The sequence below is a fragment of the Pygoscelis adeliae genome, unplaced genomic scaffold, assembly GCF_000699105.1.
Source record: "Pygoscelis adeliae isolate BGI_AS28 unplaced genomic scaffold, ASM69910v1 Scaffold100, whole genome shotgun sequence".
In the NCBI taxonomy this organism is placed as follows: Eukaryota; Metazoa; Chordata; class Aves; order Sphenisciformes; family Spheniscidae; genus Pygoscelis; species Pygoscelis adeliae.
Genome location: NW_008824034.1, coordinates 3,485,892 through 3,510,091, shown reverse-complemented (window position 1 = coordinate 3,510,091; position 24,200 = coordinate 3,485,892). Strand labels below are relative to the sequence as shown.

General features: G+C 36.6%; 1 protein-coding gene across 3 annotated transcripts in view; it reads left to right on the top strand.

Moving 5' to 3' along the window:
* Positions 1 to 2,638: 2,638 nt before the first annotated feature.
* MTMR1 (myotubularin related protein 1) overlaps positions 2,639 to 24,200 on the top strand; it is a 44,905-nt gene continuing 23,343 nt past the window's right edge. Inside the window, exons 1-13 of one of the 3 annotated variants that reach the window (XM_009331067.1) lie at positions 2,639 to 2,738; positions 5,482 to 5,505; positions 9,117 to 9,192; positions 10,098 to 10,192; positions 10,409 to 10,516; positions 10,935 to 11,036; positions 11,734 to 11,817; positions 12,478 to 12,627; positions 13,414 to 13,602; positions 14,095 to 14,280; positions 17,403 to 17,609; positions 18,398 to 18,490; positions 23,487 to 23,600. In XM_009331067.1, coding sequence (XP_009329342.1) covers positions 9,147 to 9,192; positions 10,098 to 10,192; positions 10,409 to 10,516; positions 10,935 to 11,036; positions 11,734 to 11,817; positions 12,478 to 12,627; positions 13,414 to 13,602; positions 14,095 to 14,280; positions 17,403 to 17,609; positions 18,398 to 18,490; positions 23,487 to 23,600 — 1,374 coding nt within the window. In that variant the 5' untranslated portion in view covers positions 2,639 to 2,738; positions 5,482 to 5,505; positions 9,117 to 9,146. Of the gene's footprint in view, positions 2,739 to 5,481; positions 5,506 to 9,116; positions 9,193 to 10,097; positions 10,193 to 10,408; positions 10,517 to 10,934; positions 11,037 to 11,733; positions 11,818 to 12,477; positions 12,628 to 13,413; positions 13,603 to 14,094; positions 14,281 to 17,402; positions 17,610 to 18,397; positions 18,491 to 23,486; positions 23,601 to 24,200 lie in introns of those variants that run through there. The other 2 variants (XM_009331051.1, XM_009331059.1) reach the window with 2 other exon arrangements.

The window sequence follows — 24,200 nt, the reverse complement described above, 5'->3', positions numbered from 1 at the left end:
TCTGGGGGGGTTATTTTTGTGTAACCGCGCGGGCTAGCGGCAGATTTTCCTCAGCCAGGGAACCGGCTGTTGTCAAAGTTTCCTGCTTGCGGTTGTGTGATTTTCGTCGTTAACGTCACCGGTTTTGCGAAGGCTGAGGCTGCCCGCGGGATTTTGGCCCGGGGTTGTTTTGGGCAGTGCGTAGCTTCTCATCTCTGCAAACTCAAGTGAGACCGTTCTCAGATTTTAAGTCTTTATTCGCGATATTTTTTTCACGCGAGTGCGTATTTCACCTGCAGAGGTGTAACTGTCCCAAAGCGGTATTTTGTGTGTGTGTGTGTGTCCCGGTGTGTCCGTTTGTCTGTAGGCGTGCGTGGTGGCTTTGTGTCTCGGCGGCGGCCGGTGGCAGATCCTGGGCTGGCTGCAGGTTGGTGGGTTTCGCCAGAGGTGGGTACGCAGGAGCTTGACGCCAGGTGTTACTGCGTCTAGTTCAGCAGTCGCTGGCAGAGAAATTCCTTCTTTTAGGAGTTTGCAGCTGGAGGGAGACTTCAGAGCTTAATTTAAAAATCCTTAAATAAGGAGTAGAAACTAACGGAGATTTCACCCAGATGAAAAATAAAAAAAAAGACTGTTTAAAAATCAGTGCCAGATTCCAGTCTCCATATTCTCTCTCTTTTCTGCTAGGAGAAACCTGGAGTTTTACATCGTTCTAGTGAAGGTGGAAATCAAATGTCCATTTTCTATCACTGCAACTTACATCTTTGTGTTCCTTAATGCACTTTCTTATCTTAGTTTTCATCTTTCTTTCTTCCGCTAATCTTGTTCTACCCTGGAAAAGTTATAATGTCCGTTTGTCATATAATTTATTTATTTGCCAGTACGGTTGTACCAGGCTACGCTAATGTGCGTGACCTCAGATGAGGCAGAATGAAAAGACGTGTACTGGTGTGTCCCACTTGACAGATGGTGACAAGTCACATCGGTATGATCAGCATCCTGTGGTACACTGATACACCCTGAGACACAGACTGTAGGAGATGGACCTGCATTCACATTTGTTTTCCTGCTGCTGTTAACTTTGTTGATGTAGTGATTCCCGGTGAAGATAAGCCATAGAAAAATAAATCCTTTTCTTAATTAACAAGTAAATGCTTATTTGGAAACGAACTTAGGCAAACCCTAAAAAGGTGCACTAAAAATTAAGAGACGTGAGAGAAGGAGAAATAAATGAGATCAGAAAAGGATTACCGTAGGGTTTAGCTTGTGCACTCTTTTACAAAACTTAAGAGTTTCTCTAAGTGAATCTGGACTCGAGTTCAACACTAACCTGAGAGTTATCTTCATTGTTCAAGCAGGAGTATCATAGATGTGTTTTAGTTGCAAAACAACATTTTGTCATCTAGTACTGTATAGAATTTTGTGGGTGGGGAGAAAGCTACTAAAATCTATCAGAAAAGTTCTGAAAGAGCTTTCATTTCAGGTATGAAGTTGTTGCATGCATCTTCACCTTATGTCTACCTATCCTAGCAGAGTTAATGTGAGAAAAGACCTCTAGTTAAGTAGTAATTGGGCATCTTATGCCATTATCCCACCCTCTTTATGTCCAAGTTGTGGTGCCCCTGTTGGGTGCTGGGTATGCGTATGTAGTTATTCACTTCAATGTCACGGGATACTCACAGAATCCAAAGTTAGTTCATGAGTGAATTTTAAAAATGGATTAAAATTTTCTTTCTTTATTTGACTTCCGAATAAGCATTAAATCTGTAGAAGAGCCCAACTGAACTGTTTGAAGAAATGGCAGTTATCTAAGGCATCAGCTGAGGCTGCCGCGGCACTCAGGGAACAGTTCCCTCTGGCATTCCCAGCCCTTCATGAGGTACTGGCATGTTTTGAAGGAGACCTAGCGCACTTCAAAGTGGCTGGCACCAAACTGTAATTGCTTCTCACTCTCAATACTACGTTATTTGTAAGCAGCACTAGTTCAGGCTACTGTGCTCAAAACGCATCATCTGGGATTTAGTGCGATGCTGCTGTCTCTAGGGTTCTTACAAACACCCTACACTGCAAAATTCCTTGCTGTGGCATGGGAAGGCCCGTCCTGAAGATTATTCAGAGATTATTTTATGAATAGGAAAAAATATGGCTAACTAGAAGTTACCCTTTAGAAAACATATATTTTCTACATTTAATATTAATATAGAATACAACACTAGCATAGTTTAAATTTTTAAATACTAGTATAGAGTAATTTAATTTTGAAGATTTACTGAATAATCAGGAAATAATAATAAGGAAAGTGTAAGGAGTTTCCTACTACTTGACGAAATTCATTCCATGGATGGCTTTAAGAAAAAAAAAGATTAATGATGAAAAAAATTACACTGGATAAGGAAACCAACATTTCTATAAGTTCGTAGGACCCTAACCTTGCTTTTAACCTACTGACAGCTCCACATCTCTGATAAGATCTAGTAAAATTCTTTTCCCTAATTTGATCCGCGAAATAGTTGCATTCTGCCCACAAAGCAAGCTAATTTTTATGATGTTAGTGATCATCTATGGTCTTGTGTTCTGGGTGTGCTCAGTTGCTACGCTATTCTCAATGTACATTTTGAATTACTGCTAAATAATTTGAAATATTCTGTTTTTGTAGCCCAACTGGATCCCATGTGGAATGGTGCAAACAGCTGATAGCTGCAACCATTTCTAGTCAGATTTCAGGGTCTGTCCCATCGGAAGGTGTGTCCAGAGACTACAGGGTAAGTGACTCGAGGAATGCATTGATTTGTTTAAGATAGAAGAGTGAATGAATGCATTGATTTGTTTAAGATAGAAGAGTGAATGATCAGGAAAGTCCTTGCTACCTTGATTATCAGGTGGTGAGTACTTAAGTGATCGCTGAATGTTTCAGAACTAGAAACATCTCATTATGCGTAGGAGTCTCTTGAATCTGCTTTGTGTTTTCCTCCATATTTTGAATAGTAGCATTGAACTCTACAGAATAAAAATTAAGAGAGAGGTGAAAGGAAAATTAAAAGTCAATGTTTTGAATAAAACGCCAAAAGTGAGTTGTCTTTTCTTTTGATTGCTACATTAAAAAAAAATCGTAAAGTAGATTAATAGTTACAGGTTGAAATTGTTTCTAGTGTGTGTCATTCAGAGTACAGAACTGAGCTTTCCAGATTTCACAAAAAATAAATGCATATGTCTTTGTTACCATGCAAAGAACATAAATGACTATCATTTTTCATGGGGTTTCACCAGAGACAGAGAATTTAACATCAAACAAACAAACAAATCACCTCTTTCACTCCCTCTCAGCAACGTTTTTGTCACTACGGTAATGATTGCACAGTATGGTTTACCTGATAGGTTCCATTACACTTTTTTACCCCTATTCTTTCATGCTCATTTGCCGTTTCCTATATGCAGCCCGCCAACTGACCTATCAAGAGTGGAGCGTATGCAGTTTTCCTGCTCTTACAAATTGACAAAAGTCACCTGTGTTTCAAGTCCCTTTAAGAAACCCAGGCTGCTGCTATCTAGATCCTTTTTTCTTCCTAGATTTGAAACAGTTTCATGGTCTTCATGCAAAATGGCCGAATGAAGGTTTTATCTTTTTTTGTTTTTAACTAGGTTTTAAATTATTTTCTGATATGCTCTGTGATTAAAAAGTTTGTTGTCCAGAAACAGCGTATTTTAGATTCTGTGACAGCAGGTCAGATTCAGCCCAAGCCTGAAGGTGAATCCACAAAATGTTTTTGACCGTAGTCTACTTAAAAATTCACCTCACAGAGTTTCACACTATTGGCACAGTCAGCAGCTTATACTCATAAAAAAGTATAGCTCTTTCGTACTATGGCAGCTGAATTGCAAATGCTTACTTCAGGTCAAGGCTAGCATCTTTGATAAAACATTGTGGGAAACCTTGCATTACAGCTGTCTATGTTGTATTTGGCCTGTAGATCAAGGACTTCATTTCAGTAAAATCCAAGTGTGTAAGCTTGGTGTTCAGTTTATCTCTGAGTTAGAACGCATTCCTCTGGAATAAAGGGCACTTTTAAATTCTAAATAACCTCCTTCTTTATACCAAACTCATCTTGGATATTATTTAACAGGAATAAGTCTTTTAAGGCCTAATTAAAATTCTACTTCATTCTCTGTTTCTTAGAAATGAAAGAAAAAAAATTAAGCCTGGTGGTATTCAGAAATTTTGTGTATAAATTGTATTTGGCATCATTGCATTGCTGTGATTTGAAATCCCATATGTGTCTATAACATCATGGAATTTTTTATCCTAGAATATCTTCAGTTACGTTCAGAACCAGTGTCTTGTGAAGTGGCATCTATGCTTTAGGAGAGGGTTTGCTTTGCACTTAGTTTCTGCAGAAGTTCAGTGGTACACTTAGTTGCTTAGTCAGTACCACTGAGAGGCTGGGTTTATTCATTGTTACGATGGAATTCACATGTAAAAAGATAATGCCCATTTATAATTGTTTTCCTTTGAGACATCTTTCCCTTTTGATGCACGCTGATCTATTTTCTGGGTCTTCGTTACCTTTGGTTGCCTCGAATTGCTGTATTTAGAGACTATCTTACAACAACTCAAACTTCAGGTAGGGCCAGATGTGTGTGTTTGCCTCTGGAACTGGTCAGGCAAGGCAGTTCTGTTGCTTTCTGCTGGATTTACCAGGAACTCACTGCTTTATTCTTTCTTTCATCCGTTTTTTAATGTTTCAATCAATGTTTGCAAAAACAGGTAAATATATCAATTCTTGTATCGAATGGTGTTACTCACGTTACTCTGTGTAACTTACCTTACCAGAATGTAATTTAGGGGAGGGGGAAATCAGACGGAAGCAAAGGGCCTGCAAATGGAATCGTCAAACCTGGAGAGCACTGAGCGAGCTCTTGCTTGCTAAACCCTACAGCAACATGCTCTCACTCTGAGTTTGAACTCTGCTGCGTATGTCTTCTGTGACACACTCTGTGCCTGGAGAGTATCCTTGAATGAGGGGTTCATATAAATGAAAATTGCTTAGATTGTAGTAGCCAAACATAGACACCTTCAGAAATAAGTTGAGAAGAGTTGTCGCTATCCTTGTTTTGCCATTTGAATCTAAAAGATATGGTGGTTATACCGCATGGCTGTTATTGCAGGCTTATTGTCTTCCACCTATAAGGATTACCAGGCTCTTCCTTCTCTTTTCACAGCAGCACATGTAGCTGGATAAAAGGGTGATTAGGAATGAATGTTTCAAAACAGCTTGGCATTTGCTACATCACCAAAACGAAGTGGCTAGATTGTTTTTAGACCAAAACACTTCTTCAAATGAGAGCTACTAGATCTGCATAGTTTTGTTTTGTTCTTTCAAAATCAGTCTATAATTAAAATGTTTGGAAGTAGAGTTGTTCTGAAAATCTGATGAAGTAAGGTATAATATCTTTAACAAATCAAATCTGTGTGTTTTGTTGGATAACATTTTATATTTTAACTAACAGGTGTACAGGAGGCCTGTTATACGGGTAAGATTACCTTTGGCTAGCAGTAAAACGGCCTCCTACCTGTTTGTCTTTTGTGCTGTGTGAGATCTTGGTGTGTCAAGCGTTCTTCTTCATTAATGGTTTTTATGAACCAGTCAGATCATTTTGCTATGCAGTGCAACAGCTTCTTTGCCATAGAAATGCTTTATATACATTACAATGTTTTCGTGAGCAATAAAACTCAATGTGTAGGAGAGCAGTATTTTTAAATTTTGTTATGAATGTGCAATACTAACTTCAGTTTTATTACATTAATTTTGACAAAACGGATGCTTGCAACTGAGGCTTACATGCTTCGGACTACAGAGTACTGTATTAGCACCTCTAACGTGTTATCTATGCTAAAGAATATTAGTGGTACAAGTGTTACGTCTTTGTCTATCCTGTTTAAATAAGATACCAATTCATGCTTGCCTTTGTACATGTTTTACCTTAATTGTTACCACCCTGTAGTAGGATTAAAAGTTAGGTTTGAAGTTAGACACTAGTGCAATGACCTGCATCTTTTTAATGATAATTTTGAGACTAGGTCTTGCCCATTGTTCACTGGAGAGATATAAAAAGGGCATGCCTTGTTTTCTTGTCCCTCTCTTAGTAACATTTATGGAGCGAGAAATGATCTGGATAGCGTTCTGACATTGTTCGTGAAATGTGTCTAACACTTTTATTCGAACAAAGACCTCTTGTTCAGTCTCAAGCCAAGAGATGAAGTCTGAATGATTTCTTTTTCTCATCCGTTGTTTACATATTTGAAAATGATGTGTTTAGTCCAATCACACAAATCCACAAGTTGATCTTTTTTTTTTTAAATAGATAGCTCTTGAAATAATTGGTCTGAGTTGAGTAACAAAAAGTGATTGTTTTCATTCAGTTTTTCATAGTTCTTTGTAAAGGCTTTGGTCATTGAATGATCTGCTGTGCTTCTCTCTCTTTCATTTATTTAAAATCTTCTGGTGTATTTGCTGGTCGTCCTTCTGGTTTTCCTCCAGAGACTGCAATATCTACTTTGCTTTAATTTCAGAAACAACATTTTTATGGTCTGAAATTTAAGTAATTTCTATTTAATAGAATTCCACCAATACATAAATGTTAGGAGTCCTTTATAATTTGAAAGGGTTTTTTAATTAATTGTAACTTTTTCAGCTGTTGTAGACTTCAGATTACCTGAAGATATCTGAAGTTCTTCTTCTAAGTTTTTCTTTTTTGAGGGTTCTGTAGAAATACTGTAAAAAGAAAAATTGACTTTAGCAAACATTTGTAAGTTTAGACTGATGCTGGTTTTACAGTCTATCAAGTGAGAAGTTCTTTGCATGTGAACTGGGAATAATAGACTGTCATGAACACAGCTTCTCTCCAGTTAATAAAGAAAGAAGGTGGAAGAACAGTTTTGGCTCAACGTAATAAAACAGTTACTTCATATGACCCTATGACATCTTTGCTTCTCTCTGGAGTGCATAGGGACCTTATGTTTATTAAAGAGATTTAATTAATATTCAGGATTTGCTGCCAATATGATGCAAAAACAAATTAACATAAAAATGTGAATTGTTTGCATATTTTGCTATGAGGAGTAATTTTAGGTTCTGTAAAGCTACTGACTAGGTTTTCCAGCAACAACACAGAAGTTTCTGGAAAAATATGTGAAGCCATAAAACTGAAAGTTCAATTAAAACATGTTTTACACAGTAAAGCATTTTTTAAATTGTCTAGATACTTCTATTTGATGTCGACCTATTTTTTCTTGAAAGATTGCATGAGTTTTCCCCTAATGCTACCATTGCAAGCTGTACTCAATTTCTTCTATTGATAAGCATGTGGCATACTTTGAATTCATTTTCTTCACTATAAGATTGTTTGTCTTAAAAAGACAGTACATACTTTTATGTTCTTATCTACCAGCACTGACTCTTTTGTGAAAAAGGGATTAAATTTTTTATTTTGTGTTGTGCCAAATAACATTAAAAGCATCGTGCTACTAGCTTGGATTCCTTTCTGTGGAAAGTAGTTTGTGCCAGGAGTGGAAGATTTTGAATAGCTAAACTGGAGTTAAAGTATATGCTGTCTTTTTAAGGAAAGAAAAAAAAAGGGAAGCAAAAAAGAAAAGATTCTGTCCTTTCACTTGTTGTCTGCATGTTTTTTCCTGTTACTTCTCTCTTGCCCTACTGCTGCCTCATGCAATGCAGGAGATTCAGGATGGACACAATGGCTATCATTCTGAAGCAGAACCTGATCAGGTGGCAAGTTTTACTCATCTTTCATTCATTAACTGTGTAGCAAGGTACTATATATTAGTACTTGTACAATACATACATTTCTTATGCAAGAGAATCCATCGAAAGCATTTAGTGTGTTAACCGGCTATGTGCTAGGTAGGGTTTTCGTGTAATGTCATGTAGTCTAAAATGTAATACTGCATGTAAGACCCTATCTGACAGAGCACATCTGTCCTTCTGAGTTTGTAAGTATTGGCTAATTCTCTACACATCTTTTGTGATTGGGTGCTGAATACAAAATTCTGTTAGTTTCCAAGAAAATCTAAAGCCAGAGATCAATTTAAATATCTTTAGAAATTATTTATCAATGAGGGCTTGGGGTAGTTTGTTTGGAGGCAGACAGATCCTACCAATTATTTGTATGTGGATCAGAGCTGTAATACAAGGGAAGAGTTATTTGTTTACTGTAACATAGCCCATTATATTTATTCTCACTTCAGGATGTAAAAAATTGAAACCTTACTATGACATCATGTTGACCCGAGAGAGATCACTTTCTCAAGTGGTCCTTAAAAGTCCCGCCAACCCTTTTATTCTTAATTAAAATCTTTAGTACATTGTAAATCTTAGCTGCCAATGAAGGACCCAAAGGATCAATCTTGTATCATTCAGGAATGAAGCCATTTACCTAAATGAAAATTTATGGAACTAGCCCTTATTTTAAAATTGCTAATTGTTCTTCTATATTTCATTATTACTTCATTCTTAATCTGACCTTCTGGATCCAAAATTCCTGTAATGGACCTCCTCCATAACCTGTGGCACTCTCAGTAAGGGTATTGATTGAAAAAGAGTATCGTGGGGTGCTTCTGACTTCTTGCTATCAAAAATACAAAATTAAAATGTTAAATAAATAAAGCTTCTGCCATATAATTTGCTCAGATGAAAATACTCAAATGTTAAATAAACAACATTAAGAATAGAAAAAAATGTAATATGAGCTTTAAAATGTTCTCAAGTAGATAAAATACCCAAAACAATACCTGCATTTAGCAAAAGACTAACATTATTAATTATAAATTTGGGCTGATCTTATTGTTCGTATTTTTGTATGCTATATGTAGCTAGCATGTGAAACTAATTGTTGCATAAATGCTTTATTACTAATATGTTACTAACATGTATCTCTGTGTAATATTTATAATACCGAGTTTTGTGTTTGTTTGGGTTTTTTTCACTATGGTACTGTTTAATACAGTTGTGCCTTGTAAAAAAAGATACACTTCTTGTGTTCCAGTAGTAAAAGCACTTTGCATCAAAATGTATTGATGTGGTACAGATGGAAAGTGAGATTTACTCATGGTTTTGGATTTCTGCCAGGCACTGTGGGATGGAAACAAACTAGCACAGATGGAAGAGGCTCCACTTTTTCCTGGAGAATCAATCAAAGTTACTGGTAAGCATACTATTGAGTACTACACTGAATACTATTAAATCACTAGTTTGTTTATTTAAAAACAAATATTATTTCCTTTTGACTTTTGTTATTTTAATTTAATGCCACTTTAGATTAGCTGATTTGATGTGGATTTCTTTCCTTTGTCTTTTAAATCCAAATGTAGGAAGGAGAAATCAGTTCCAGAGGATGACTTGCTCCATATAGATAAATCAATTTTTTTCCGGGGTTAGTTTGTTCCATATAGGTGTATGGGTTGTATTTTTGCTTGGGGATGCCAAGGATACTTTATAGATTCAAAAGGTTCAAAATTGTGATAGCAAAGAAGATGAAGTTATGGAAAACTTAGTTTCCAGTTCTTAATGAGATTTATTTCACTTTGGTCTGTGATGGCAAGCTCTGTGTTAGCAGTACAGTACTTGGCTAGAAAAGAATACTAGCTCTTTCAAATAAAAGTGAAAATGAAGATATGGGTACGCAACTGAATTACTTGGAGGTCAGTTGCGTGCACATCAGTAATTGCCCATTCAGATGCTCTCTCTCTGAGGTGAGTGTGGGTGCTTCACACCTCAGGGCAGGGACCAGAGCCGCCTGCAGCTAAGAATACCAGCAGGGTGCTTTGTTACCTGCCTGCCCTTACCGCAGCCAGGGCTAGCTGAGCCCAGCCCCAGTTGCTCAGTAGTTGCTGAGCAGCAGTGGGACTGAGGAATTTGATTGTTTTCATTGTTGAGATAAAGACAGCTCTTTCAGTCCTGACAGCTTGTGAAGAGTAGGCTTTCCTATAGAGGTCAAGCATCAAAATCTTACGGAACTGCAAAAATCTTGCTATTTTTAAATGGAAATAGAGTTTTATGGAACAAATGTCTATAATAGTAAAACAAAGCTTTAATTGGTCTGTTTTCCAGCTAAAGATGTTATGTATATCTGTCCATTTATGGGAGCAGTCAGTGGTACACTAACAGTGACGGACTTCAGAATGTATATCAAAAGTGTTGAAAGGGTAAGACTTTGCTATCTATCTGCATATTGTTTCAGGTAGGAATGTTGCTGAAGTAGATTTCAGAAAGTGACAAATCTGGGGTAAGTGAAGTATGATGTTCCACAGCAGTCTATTAAACAGGAATTATAGTTGACTCTAATGAAACATACATGAATAATATTAGTTTGTGTTCCTCCTAATGTAACAAAATTCATTTGTTTTATATACAAATTTCAGGATCCACCTTTTGTTGTTGATGTTCCCCTTGGAGTCATAAGTAGAGTTGAAAAAATTGGAGTACAGAGCCATGGAGACAACTCGTGTGGTATAGAAATAGTTTGCAAGGTATGGCATGGTAGAGATTTATTCATATTGAAGTATTTTCACTTCATTTTTCTGTAAGAGGAATCTGCATGCACACGTGCTATTTTTCTGTCTGATCAGTTCCCTGTATTTGAACCCTGCTTCGTTTAGATAATATATTTCAATTCCTCTTATGATACTTGCAGTCTTAAACACTTCTGCCTTTTGTCTCAAGAGTGAATTCAAAGGAAAAAGTCACTATTTTTATGATATCTAGCAACTCTAATGACGATCCTAGTCATCTGATACGAACACTTGCAGAACTCTGTTCTAATGCGGGTTAGATGATGTCAGTGACTTAGTGCTACATATATGCCTTCCTTCAATCAAATTTCTTATAACTGTTTTGGTTTTTTTTTAATTTATCATAGAGTACAATAGTGTAACTTATTTTTGACAGGATATGAGAAATTTGCGGCTGGCCTATAAACAGGAAGAACAGAACAGATTGGAGATTTTTGAAAACCTTGTAACACGCGCATTTCCTGTTTCTAATGGGCTGGTAAGTCTTAAGATGTAGAGAAGGCTGTCACTGGCTCACCTCTTTCTGGAAAGTGTAGGTGGGGAAATACAAGGGCTGTATAACAAACATTGAAATGTTTGTAGCAGGCAAGCTACTCTGACCCTGTTTCCTTTTTGCATTAATTCGTAAAACATTATGCTATGTCCTGCTATCGGTGAAATTAGTTAATTTGTACATAACCCTTGAGATCTATTTTTGCCTAATGTTGCTGATTAAAAATATGTATGTATTGACCTTTATTTTCTGCAGTAGATAATTCAGTCTAGAAGTTCTGTCTAAAACAACAAATAGGTACAATTAGTCTTACTATTAGTTAGCTGCAGAATGCTATTTCATTTGCTTGTATGGGTAAGGAACTGGTCAGGAGGTAGGAGACCAGTTTCTTCATCCTGGCTCTGCCATTGATGTGTTGCATGATCACAGGCAAGTAACTTCAACTCTCTGACTGTTTCCAATCTTGATTTTGTTAATTATATAGTATGTACTTGAAGGAGAAAACTGTCTTTCATTTTCTTTGTAGCACAGTGTTGTCCAGTCTTGACTGAAGGTTTTACGTCTGCTGTTAAAGAGTTTTAGAAGTGTTACATTTGAAATATTAGAAGGTTCACTGTTTTGGAGCTTATTGTGCATACAGCCCATCAGACAGTAATGTATGCCTTTGCTTTGTTGTCTTTAGCCTCTTTTTGCATTCAGCTATAAAGAAAAGTTTGCTGTCAATGGCTGGAAAGTATATGATCCAATGGCAGAATATAAGAGGCAGGTAAGTTATATAAGTACTTGGTGTATTTTTTTTTTCTCCATCTCCCCTGGAGCCATTTAAACAAGTAAAAAATATTCAAGAAAACTCGAAATTTTCAGCTCTAGCTACATACAGAGTCTGCCTAGATCTCATGTTTAGATAATAAGATGCAAGTGGCCTGACTTTGAGAGTGCTGAGCCCCTGCTAAAGTTGATGGAGATAACAGGTGCTGAGTACTTGAGCAAATTGGTCTATCTTAACATGCATTCTTAAATCCACATTTTCCAAGTGCTGTTTCTAGAAAATAGAGGCTTTATAAAAATTTGGTTTTGAATAAGCAGCGTTAAACAGAAGAGTAACCATACTTTGTCATTGTAAATCTACAGTTTCTTAGTTGCAAAAGCATTTTTATTTCACTATATGTTCACTTTTTACCTGAGTGTGCAGCCTATTCAAATAGTTATTTTGCCTATCAGTTTTAAAGATAATAAATAGGAAAGACTTTCAGTATTTTGGTTTATGGTTCAATATGAAGTCCTGAAGTTTAGAGCTTATTTAAAAGAAAAATGTGGGCACACTTTTTTTAAAAAAGAACGTAGCATATAAAAATTTTCATCACCCCAAACTCAGATATGTAAAGGTCTAACCTGAAAAATACAAAAATGTTTTGCTTTCGTACAGGGCTTGCCCAATGAGAGTTGGAAAATATCCAAAGTTAACAGCACCTATGAGCTTTGTGATACATACCCTGCTGTTCTTGTTGTGCCAACCAGTGTAAAGGATGATGACCTCTCAAAAGTGGCAGCGTTTAGAGCAAAAGGCAGAGTTCCAGTAAGTGAAACTTTTACGAGGAGATATAAGTGCTCTACAAATTTGTAGCTCATAAGAAATTATCTGAGTTCTTTTAGGCTTTTTTTTAAATAACAGTGGGCCAGCTCCCTTTCTGAAAGTGGGGGGGGGGGGGGCAAACATTCTGAAAGGGGGGGGGGGGGGGCAAAGAAAAAAGAAGTAGGCTTGATGGGTTTAGAACTGAAGAGAGCAACTCAAATGTGAGTCTAATTGCTTGGTTATTGTGTCGTCTAATAAATTTTTGTTTGGAGTTAACACTTCTAAGCCACAATGGTATCTGATGCTAATTCACATATGAACTTGTGTTCTGATTTGGTGTGGAATGTGTTACAGCCATAGTGGTTTTCTTGAGAATAGACAGGTTTTGCAGGTAGCATAAGAACCCCTTCAAATATGTTATATGGTGACAGTTTTCATGCTGTAGATCTGCTTAGCAAGGTAGTGTACAGGTCCATAGACTTCCACATGGAAGCAGTTTTTCTTCCTCCATTGTTCTTTTTTTTCTAATTAGTAAGATGCAGTAGCCGGCTTAGTTTTTATTAGAAATAAAAGCTAAGATGTTTAGAATCACTTTGTATTTCAAGCTCAGATTTGGGATGAGCAGTGCTAGTGTGCTTCAATATGGTTTTGCATCAGCTTGTCCTTAAATTTGCATTTGTTCATTTGCCAGGAAATAATTCCATGTAGGCAGTGTGATTGTCTAATTGCACTCTGGCCTGCTGCTTTTATAGTAGTATAATAAACTAAAATAATTTTCTTTTATTCCAGGTGTTATCCTGGATTCATCCTGAGAGCCAAGCAACAATAACACGATGCAGTCAGCCATCAGTAGGCCCAAATGATAAGCGTTGCAAAGAAGATGAAAAATATTTGCAGACTATAATGGATGCCAATGCTCAGTCACATAAACTTATCATCTTTGATGCCAGACAGAATAGTGTTGCAGACACAAACAAGGTAGGTTGGTATCATAACTAGCGTTAGTAGTTCTATCTTTATTACAAGGCTGAAGATTGAGTAAGAGATGAGGATGAGGAGAACCTGCTGTTGAAAAGGGAGAAAAAAGGGTCTCTAAAGAGGGCATGGGAAGGAAGGTAAGTTGCTTGTAGCATTTTGGAAAGGCCGGCAGGAACTGAAGGCAGCATGAAGACATAGCTGAGAAATGATGCAGTAAAGCCCACAGAAGACCACAGGTTTCAGTAGTGAAAAGGGGAAGGTATATGAATGTATTATCAAATGTAGCCTATTACAATTCGAATTTCTTTCACCTTAAAAAAATTACCCTAGTGCTTCTTAGAAAAGCAAAAGCCAAAAATATATTTTTATTAGTGCTAAAATAATCCTTTGTTTCAGAAAATCCTGAAACCTGACCAAAATAACCCTCTCAACCTCATACTGAAGTCCTGTACATGTTGTTTTCTTCGTCTGTTTTTGCTTTTTGAATGACAGGCAAAAGGTGGAGGATATGAAAGTGAAAGTGCCTACCCAAATGCAGAGCTGGTCTTCCTGGAAATTCATAATATACACGTAATGAGAGAATCCCTGCGTAAACTTAAAGAAATAGTTTATCCTACTATTGATGAGACTCGGTGGTTATCAAATGTGGACTCCACACATTGGCTGGAATATATAAGGGTAAAATACTTTTGATGTGGAAAATCAATTGTATTTTTAAACCATGTTTTTAACTTGCATTTCTGAAAATATTACTAAATAACGTCTAGATTTAAGCATGTTGCTTTGATCAGGATAATGTTGTAAAAAAGCTTAATTTTTAAATGGTCGCTTAGAACATAGCATTTTAAGCATTCCATAATAACTTTGTACTTTCAGTTTTATGTATCGGTAGGTAATGAGTTAATTCCTGATAGCACAGTATCGTATTTAGTGTTGGACAATGTTTTATTTTCTTGAGAGGAAATGTTTGTGAGCAGTCCAGGGTTATCCCTGCTTTTTGGAAGAATGCCCTGGGAACTTCAGATTATATTTGAACAACTGCCAAAAGGACTTGACTGTAAATTCTACAGTCTTTCTCATCCTTCCCTCCTTCAATGCGATGTTAGTGTTCGTGTGTCGGGTACCTACGTTTTCATGGGCTGTTTATAGTCAGTGCTCTACTCGGTTATAATCTGCTCTATTATTTAACATAATATTAAAATAAATCACTACCATACTCAGTTTTACAGTCTGTTTCACTAACCTCTGAAATGCTTTTAGAATAGATAATTTCATTACCACATTCACTCCCTTGTTTATGATGAATATGGATGGAGTGGAATTTGTTTTATTAGCAACTGGCTCAAATGTCACTCATGCAAAACATGTTTGGGATTGTTCATTAGTTTTACTCTTCTATTAACTAGTGCTTGCTAACTGCTGCAGGAGAACCAGTAGAGGGAGCAAACATTTAAATTAAGAATTAAACAAATTCAATGGTCTTTTGGGAACAGTTTAATTTTCTTGTCTTGAAGTTGGACTATTTCAAACAGCTTTGGGAATCTGAGTATCTGGAAACCTTTTCTTATCAGCCTGTCCTTAAATACAGTAGCCTATTTTTAAAAGTGGAGTTGTTTGGGCCAGTGGTCACCTTTCATTGACATTGACTTCAGTGGGGTTCCTGGGCTTAGACGGTGTCAGAAATGGACCTTGATACCACTGTTGCACAGGTGACAAGAGCATAGCAATTTGAAATTTCATTTACATTATTTTAAAGAGTTGACACACATGTAACATTCTTCATGAATCTGTCCCTTACGTGATACTTCACGTTACAGTATTGACAGCACAAACTGCGGCCTGATTTCTTAAAAGCTGCCATTCCTGTGTTAACAGTGTTGATAGTATCTCCCTGTGCTTTTATCCAAGAATTGCTTGCTTTCTTTGCCTATTTGATTTGGCTTGTAATAGCAATTAACAAATCCACAGCTTTACTCTAACGCATCTTCTGTTTTCTGGGCTCAGACCAGTGTGGTTGTGTCCCAGTTTAATGCGATGCATTACTGGAAATTCACCTTCCTAGCACTGGGCACCCACAGCACTTTGAAGATGGTCCAGGAGTGTCTGGGGAGGCACCAATACCATTCTGTGTGTGTGAAGACAGTAGTAACAACAGGAGTAGACTCACTTGGTGCTCTTTGCACACCCCGGATGTTTCCTCATGCCCTCCAGGGTATTTTCTGTCTTTCAGGGTAGAACTTGTGCTATTAATTATTTTTAAACCAATTCTCATTTTCTAAACCAATCCAAAGCCAGTTATTCATTAGGAGCCCTAACTGAAATAGGGCTGTGATGGTTGCTAAGTTTTGAAACATCTATAAAGAATAATAATAGTTTGTGGAGGAAGCTGTTTTCTAAAGGCTTTTGTCCAAAGTAGAAAAAATGTTTCACCTACTCCACAGATATTTACTGAATTAATAGTAACTGTTTTCTGTCTCCCATTCTCTGCTTATTGCCTGTATCTGTTCTATCCTTTTATTTTCAGCTGTACTCCTTCAGAGGCATCTGTGTTCTCTTTAGGACGATTTAGAGCAAGCTATTGCATACCTGTCTATTACATAGATGAGTTTTCTGCTTTTATTGAAGAGCAAACTGGTTTAATGTTTGCACTTTTTTAGTGCAGTAGAGCTTTGTAACTGAAGTAATTGACAATTAACTAGTTCAGACCACAAGCTCTATTCTCCCATAGAAGCTTTTGTATTGTTTCCTGGTATCTCCATCCTGGCATCCTTCAGTTTTACCATAAAAGATGCGATCAATGAAAGATATAATCAACAAAAATTGTCTCTAAAGCATGGCTCTTGAAATAGCTTTGCAGACTGGTCTCGTGCACAGCTTCTCCAGTGGATGCTGGCTTTCCTACTTCCCAGAAAATGTTTTTACATGCCTAGGAAGGGAAAAATGCAAGTATTTTGCAAGATTCTATTTTCTGATGTTGGAATGCAGAACAGGAATTTCTCCTGTGGTCCTATTCTAGTGGCTGTTTTTTTTCACATATTTTTCAGTGCCATGATAGGTCATGTTACAGAGACAAATCTTCACAGGAGAGAGATTATTCAAGTTTTTGAAAAACTACAGAGCGGCATAAGAGAACAGGAGAGGGTTTTTTTTTGTGGGGGAGAAGAATAACAAGTTCACATAGGTGATCTCAGTTCTGTGCCATCCCTATCCTTTGCTCTCCAGCATGCTTCTGAATCCATGGTCTGCTCATGGGTTGAATATAATGTATACTTCAGGCACCAACAAATAGGCACAGGCTCCCAGCCAGGGGTTTCTGGGTTTGTTTGGGTTGTGTTTTGATTCAGATTAGCTGGATAGTTTGTCCCTTTCTCTAAACTTAGTAGTTGAGAACTGAAAGCTGAGGAAGAAAGAGTGACTGATTACTGTGAAAATGAACTTCGAAAACATTGAACTTTCAGCCTTTGGAATAGGTTACGGTATTTGTGTCTTTTCATCATGATACTGAATTTCAGATTTAATTTAGAGAAGGGATTCCCAGGTTCTTTTGCTATGTGCTACTAATAATGGAGAGCTGGTAAGAACTTTCTCCTGGACAACAGGGTGCACACAGTTTTTGTACCTCTAGGAGTATGCATACCACCATTTGGAAATCTCTAATGTAAAGCAAGGTCATCCAGATGATTAATCAATTGGAAATTTTAAAAAATATTAACCTTAAGAGTATAAAATTCTAATACTTTTTTTGATAGAGTTTTGGTTAGTATTTAATATGCTTGTTTATTTATTTTTGTTTATTTAAGATGCTTCTTGCTGGAGCAGTAAGAATTGCAGATAAAATTGAATCCGGTAAAACATCTGTAGTGGTACATTGCAGTGATGGCTGGGATCGAACTGCACAGCTTACTGCCCTAGCTATGCTTATGCTGGACAGCTATTACAGAACTATCAAGGGGTTTGAAGTTCTTATAGAGAAAGAATGGATAAGTTTTGGACACCGATTTGCAATGGTAAGCTGAAAGATTTAGTGCGCAATTTGTCACCTTCAGTGCTTTTATTTTGAATAGCATGTTTTCTCACAGTACTCTGCTGCGTTTTAGTTGTTATCTCTGGTGTCCTTCTTTTAATGGTGTGAGTGTGTCAGAGAATTGTGACCTGTTCATTTTTAACAGGAAATCTGTGTGTGAGGTATAATATGAAGTAAATAAGAATTAAGTGCTTTGAACGTAATGGTTAAAAAAATTCACATGACTTTTTTATGAGGAAGAGGGATTGTAACACATTGCTTCATCTTGAACAATCTTATGAATGGAGAAACAAGGAAAACAACTAAGGTGTCTAGAAGGTAAAATTGCTGGAACCATTACTCTGATTTAAGGTTGAACTGTTTATTTAACACATGGGCTAGTGGAGAATTAAGACATAAATTATTATGACATTTTGTGGGCTCTGACTCTAAGATGGTTTAGGAGAAATGACATGTAGTTATGGCAGGTGGATATGGAATAATCATTGTTTCAGTACAGTCTTAGTAAATAACTACTGGTTTGACCCACTGGTAGAAATAAATGGCTGTGCAGTGAAAGATGGGGAAACAATGGCACAGCTCTGCAAAGGCATGTCCATAAGTGAATATTGGGTTGCGTTTTTAGTAGTTGAAAAATACAGGTTAGCATTATGGAAGATTTGCTTGTCTTGTTCACGATTGGAACGTATTTAAGAGTTACTCAGCTTTAAAGTGTTGGGATGGTACTGTAAATACACTAGACTGAAATGAAAATCTTGTTTTGACTTTCAGCGAGTAGGACACGGAGATGATGATCATGCAGATGCAGACAGATCTCCCATTTTCCTTCAGTTCATCGACTGTGTCTGGCAAATGACAAAGCAGGTAAGATGCTTAAGAGTGTATTTCTGTGAGGACTCAGTCTTGATCTGGGAAACATAATTCATGTAGGAGAACACGTTCCTTTGCAGAGCAGTAGCCTGTTTTCCTGAAGTTGGTCGTGCTATGGCTGCACCGTGCACACATGGGGAAACTTTTTGCTCAAAGTGAGGTACAAGGAGCTAGAGTAGAAGTATTGACTTGAAACCAAAATACCAAGAATCCTTTCTGTTTAAAATAGGGCTTTCAAAGGATTCTCTGATTACATAAATGAGGGTTATTGATGAGGTAATTTATTTGCATTGCATATTCACTGGTGGAGTAAATGTTCATATGGATTTATATTGTCCTTAAGAAACAGCACAAATCCAGGCTGATTGTGAACTGAGGGGAGGAGAGGGTTCTTCTACGTATGTCTCAAATGTGAAATGTAAGTTAATGTTGGCATCATTATGCATACAGGACAGCATTTCTAACATGCAAGCCTATTTTCAGGTAAGTTTTCTTACTTCCAACACTGCTTTTACCTCTGAATCAGGGGAGATCTTTGGAATTAGTGATATTTAAGATATCAAAATATTAAAATTTTCAATTTTTTTTCTGGATATGTTAAATTATAGAACGGCTTTAGCCTTCATTTTCCTTATTTGTACCTTCATGAGCATAAACTTAAGATTTTTCTGAGCTTTTATATTGCTGTTCTTTAATGGAGTTACTGAAATAGGTTGTCCACATGAAGGCTTTATTTCCAAGTAAATTAGAAGTGCTTGATTCCTTTTTTCTTTTTTTTCCTCTCTCTTTTTTTTTTTCCTCTCCTTGAAGCCTAATGTAGATCTGTGGTCTTATGGTAAAAGCTATTATACTGAAATCTGTATAGTATGTGATTTGAAGAGAGGAGGGTAACAGTCTAGTTCCATATGATGCTAGCACTTTCAGATCTCTTACCTTAGTCTTCTTTCTCGGAACATGGCTTCTTAATAACTTACATCATAGTTTCCAAAACTTGTATTCAAAACAGTCATCTCGGTTGCTTTATGAAAGTTCCCTGCTGTAATACTGGGCCCCTGTCCAGAGTCCCTTGAAGACTTTCTCTTTCTGTGTGTCTACATTTCAGCATTAATGTGCTGTTTAGTATGGCTGGAGAAAATAAATGAAAAATTCTGCCCCTCTCTCAGAGGAAAGCTAATAACAATAGCAAAGAGAAGCAGTTCTAAACACCTGGTAGGAACAAAAGTCCTCTGGGGAGATCCTTAATTGAGAGCAGCCTCTTCTATTTTTGTGATCTCCCTTTCTGCCTCCTATTTCTTGCTATAAACAGTTTTTAAAAAAAAAAGGAACAGGGGGAGGGGGGAATTTGTGAAACATTTTGCCAATACCACATCTGTTCAAAACCTGGATCCAGAAACTGTTCTGAAATTCATGAACAGCAGTGGCATTGAAAAATCATTAATGTTACAGCAGGAAAAAAATTGAAAACGTCATTCTTGGAGAGCTCTTGCCCACTTATTTTTATTTTTTAGTTGACTTCAACACCTAGAGAATAGATGTGAAGATTGTGATTACCTTGACATGGACCTGTGAAAACCAGGATTCTATTTTATCCTTGTGTAGATCACTTCCTTGTAAAACAGTGCTAGTTTCGTGCTTTAGAATCTATGGTAAACATATGTGAAATGTTCCAAAGCTCAAATAAGTGTTAATGACTGTGGGAGGGTGTAAGGGCTCGGGTTTGGGCATGGGCTCAAAGCAAGCAAATTTTCTCTTTCGGGTTCTGAGAGTTACATACTTAAAACAGTTGACTTAATACAGTGAGAGAATCTCTAACTTCCCACTAAGATACAAATTTCCGGGTAGCTTCAGACAATGAAATTTAATCCTTGACAGCCTTATATTTTCCCTTGCTTTTTATGGTCTTCATGACACACAAATACAGTAATAGAGAACTTGAGAGAAGTACATTGACACCAGATTTTAATAAAAAACATATGGTGAAGTGATTTCCCTCCTCTGTTAGTAAATTCTGGTGATTTTGAACAGCAGATGTCAAATTGGAAAGGTCGCATGTGATCTGATGAAATACTGATGCCCTGTTAAAAATGAAACAAAACTATAAAATTTGCATGTAGCATTGCAGCTCAAGTGGGAGCTTTCTACCTTTCATGCACAGTACCCACATAGGAGTAAGGTATGTTTAAAGTTGGTAGAAAGTTGCATCCTGTTTGTTACTGGATATCATCTGTTGCCAGAGATGCATGTTTCACTAGTTTCAGTAGTGTACTCTGTTAGGATATCTAGTGTTGAGTTAACCTGATTCAGTCCAATTCCACGATCATAAGAACTATTCCGCAAAGTGTTTCAACTTTAAATGTTACTGTTTTACAGAACGAGTTCATTGATTAAAAAGCAAGTTTATTTTCCACGTCTCTGAATCAGATGCCACTTGGCATCATCAGACTTTTAAACAAGAGAATTCTTTTAAATACCTCCTTTACAAAAACCTCCAACCACTCCAGCAGCATCAAGTGGGAGATTTTAATGACCTGTGTGTTCTCTCACAATTATTGGATTTGACAAGAAGTAAATTTTCATTTGGGAAATTTTTCCACCTGAATCTTCAAACAGACGCTAATGGGCTTGGAACTACAGAGGAAAGCATTTTTAGGTCAGTGATTTTTCAGCAGCGGTAATAGAAGCTTTACAGTCTTGATACGTCAGCTCCAACAGTACAACTCTTGTATCCAAAGACAGGGTTTCAATAAAGTGCTATCACTTATTAATAAATTAGTTGGAGTGCAACCACTGATGTATGGAATTTTGAATATGCTTCACTGAATTGGAATAGCGGCCATGTCGTCATCCGTCTGATTAGTATGGACCCATCACAACACAGAACCCTAATGTGACAAGGCTCATTAAGTGCTTTCAGTTAAAGAGAGTCCCTTTAGGAGAGGCTTTGTCTTCGAAGTTATTTCCAAATATCATTTTGATCCTTTGCAAATTATTTTTGCTCTCTGTATCTGCTGCTTTGGGCTGGACGCAGGAGATTGAGGTCTGAGACCCACTGAATGTCCTCCTGCCTTGGTTCAGCACACCTGCTTATCAAGTTCTGTTCATATTTCTTTAAAATCATAGCTGTGTTGTTAACATCATTGTATTGTAATTGAGTTTTGGCATGATTTCCTAGAGAGAAGGAAGTGCTCTAAGTGATAACTTTTGAACGTGACTGAAAAAGAGAATTTGATAATCTTAAGTTCCTATATGTTTTATGAAAACAAATGCCTAGGTGACTGAAAACAAACCAGTGATTTGAGAGAGAAGACCCAGTGTGAGCACGCGGTGCTCTTGAGCAGTGCGTAATCCACAGCAGAGTCAGAAGAAGGAAGGCTCCCGTTCATTTTGTGAGCCATGATATTGATAATTTCCTTACTCAAAATTTTCATTTGAAAGTTGGTATATCTTAGCTTGAGAAGTCTTGGAAAGAGAATGTTTTTGCAATGTTTGACTTAAATCAATCTTCTTTTAAAAGAACATTGCTTAAAACTTAGATCTTTCTGGGTTTAATACAAGCGCACCCACTGTGTGTTATTCAACTCTTTACTTTCAACATGAATAAACATTTGCCCTTCATAAATCACAGATGACACTGAAGAGGAATTTCTGGATCAGCTAGTTCATCCGCGGTCCCAGTTGCTGCGTTATTCCTCCTAGCTGTGCTTGTCTTTTTTTTTTTATTTAAAGGAGCTCTTGAGTCACTCATGCCAAGGTCTTCAGTATTCTTCAGTGGCACAGAACAGAAACCAGTCCGTTGCTTTCTTCAGATCTGAAATATTGGCTTGAGATTTCTCCGTACAGCAGGAAATTCTTCCTTATGCATCTGTAACTTTGCATTTTAGACTTCTGTAAAGATTTACTCCTTTATTGGGCATGAACAAAATTTGTTTCATTTGTCCTGAAAATTAGTCTCTTATAACATTCTCTTTCATGGTAATGAGAGAAATGCTACTTCGTAAATTTTCCTTTAGTCTTCTAATTTTTTTTTCACCTAAATGTTAATCATTCTGTATCTGTGTTTGAGACCCTTGTCATACTGAATGCAAAGCTATTTTGACACATCAAGCAGTTGCCATATGTAGTCTTATCATAAAATTTGTTTGAAGAAGGACCTTTTCCATCTGAATAGGTAGCAGCCCATGCAGTTTGCATTAATTTTTTCCTTTATGATTTTTAAAGCACTACAGATTAAGATATCTTAAACATTTTGAGTGTTTTCAAATTTCTAACTCTTTTTCCTAGAATGTATCAGGTAAATACCTGATGTATTGTGAATAAAATATCTAGTGGTGCTCAGTGGAATAACAGTTCTTTCATTTCACATGTACAGGATTTACTTTCCAAAATTAAAGAAGAGGGATTAAAGGCTTATTGTACATAGCTGATGGTAAACTCAAGAGGTGAAATGGAGAAAAGTAACTTACTTGGGTAGAAAGTGAAAGAAACTTTTTAAATATGTTAAGCACATTGTACGTGCAGTAGTCTCTATTATCCAATTCATTGCATGTTAGAATAGGAAATAAAACTCTTAAATGTCATAATATTTTTTTTTTCTTTTTCCAAAATGATTTATTGTCCTGTAACAAGAGCAATAAAGCATATGTTGAAGACAGTTTGGGGTGGGTTAGAACAGCATACTGTTAGAGCACCTTAAAATGGATTGCTTTGTGTCACCAGTTTCACATTAGCTAATGTTTCTATGTTTGTATTCTAGTATACTTGCATAATGAATGTAAGTTTTGTCTCTGAGGAGTATTTATAAAGAAGTATGTAGGTGAAATGTATTAGCGCAGTAGGAGTTACTGAAATTGCTGAGTTTTCCTGAAAATAATCACTAAATAAGAAAAAAAAACTTATCTGAATCTTTTGGTTATTTCTTATGTCTGAGTTTCTTCCTTTCTACACTGCTTAAAATAAAGTTTAAAGTAATTTTACCAATTTTTTATTTCAGTTTCCTGCAGCCTTTGAATTCAACGAGTTATTTTTGATCACCATTCTGGATCACCTTTACAGTTGTCTTTTTGGGACTTTCTTATGCAACTGTGAAAAAGAGAGATTAAAAGAGGTAAATAATTAGTGTAATAAACATACTTAATTTGTTGATTTTGTATGAAAATGCTTCGAATACAAGACCTAAGAACATCTGAGCTGTGTTTTTGGATACAACCTTCCCATAGTCTTAAAAGACAATGGGGACAGGGATTGTCATGGTATGAGAAATATATACTGAATGCCCTGCTATTAAATGAGCTGGCACTTACTCTTCTTTAGTTATTATCTGTTCGGAGATTTGAGGGTTTTAGAAAGTCCTCTTTCAGATATTTCTACCCATCATATACAGTTTTAAATAATCATTATCAAATTATATTAGCATTTCTTTTGCTATTTCCAAAGGAATGCCTATGGATGACTTTGCAAGTCACTTTAGGACATAATTAGATGGAACTTATGGTTGAAGACTACGGAAATTTAAAATATCTAAATGAATGAAGTTAGGACTCAATGAAATATTTTGAGTTTGGAAAAAAAAATTAAAAAGCTTCTTAATATTCCAAGTACACTTTTGCTTACTTTTGGCTTCGTTGTTTTTAATACTTCGTATTTTCTAAAGCAAGTAACAATTCCTTGCCATATTTAGCTTTGCTATTTTTTTGTTTTGTCTCTA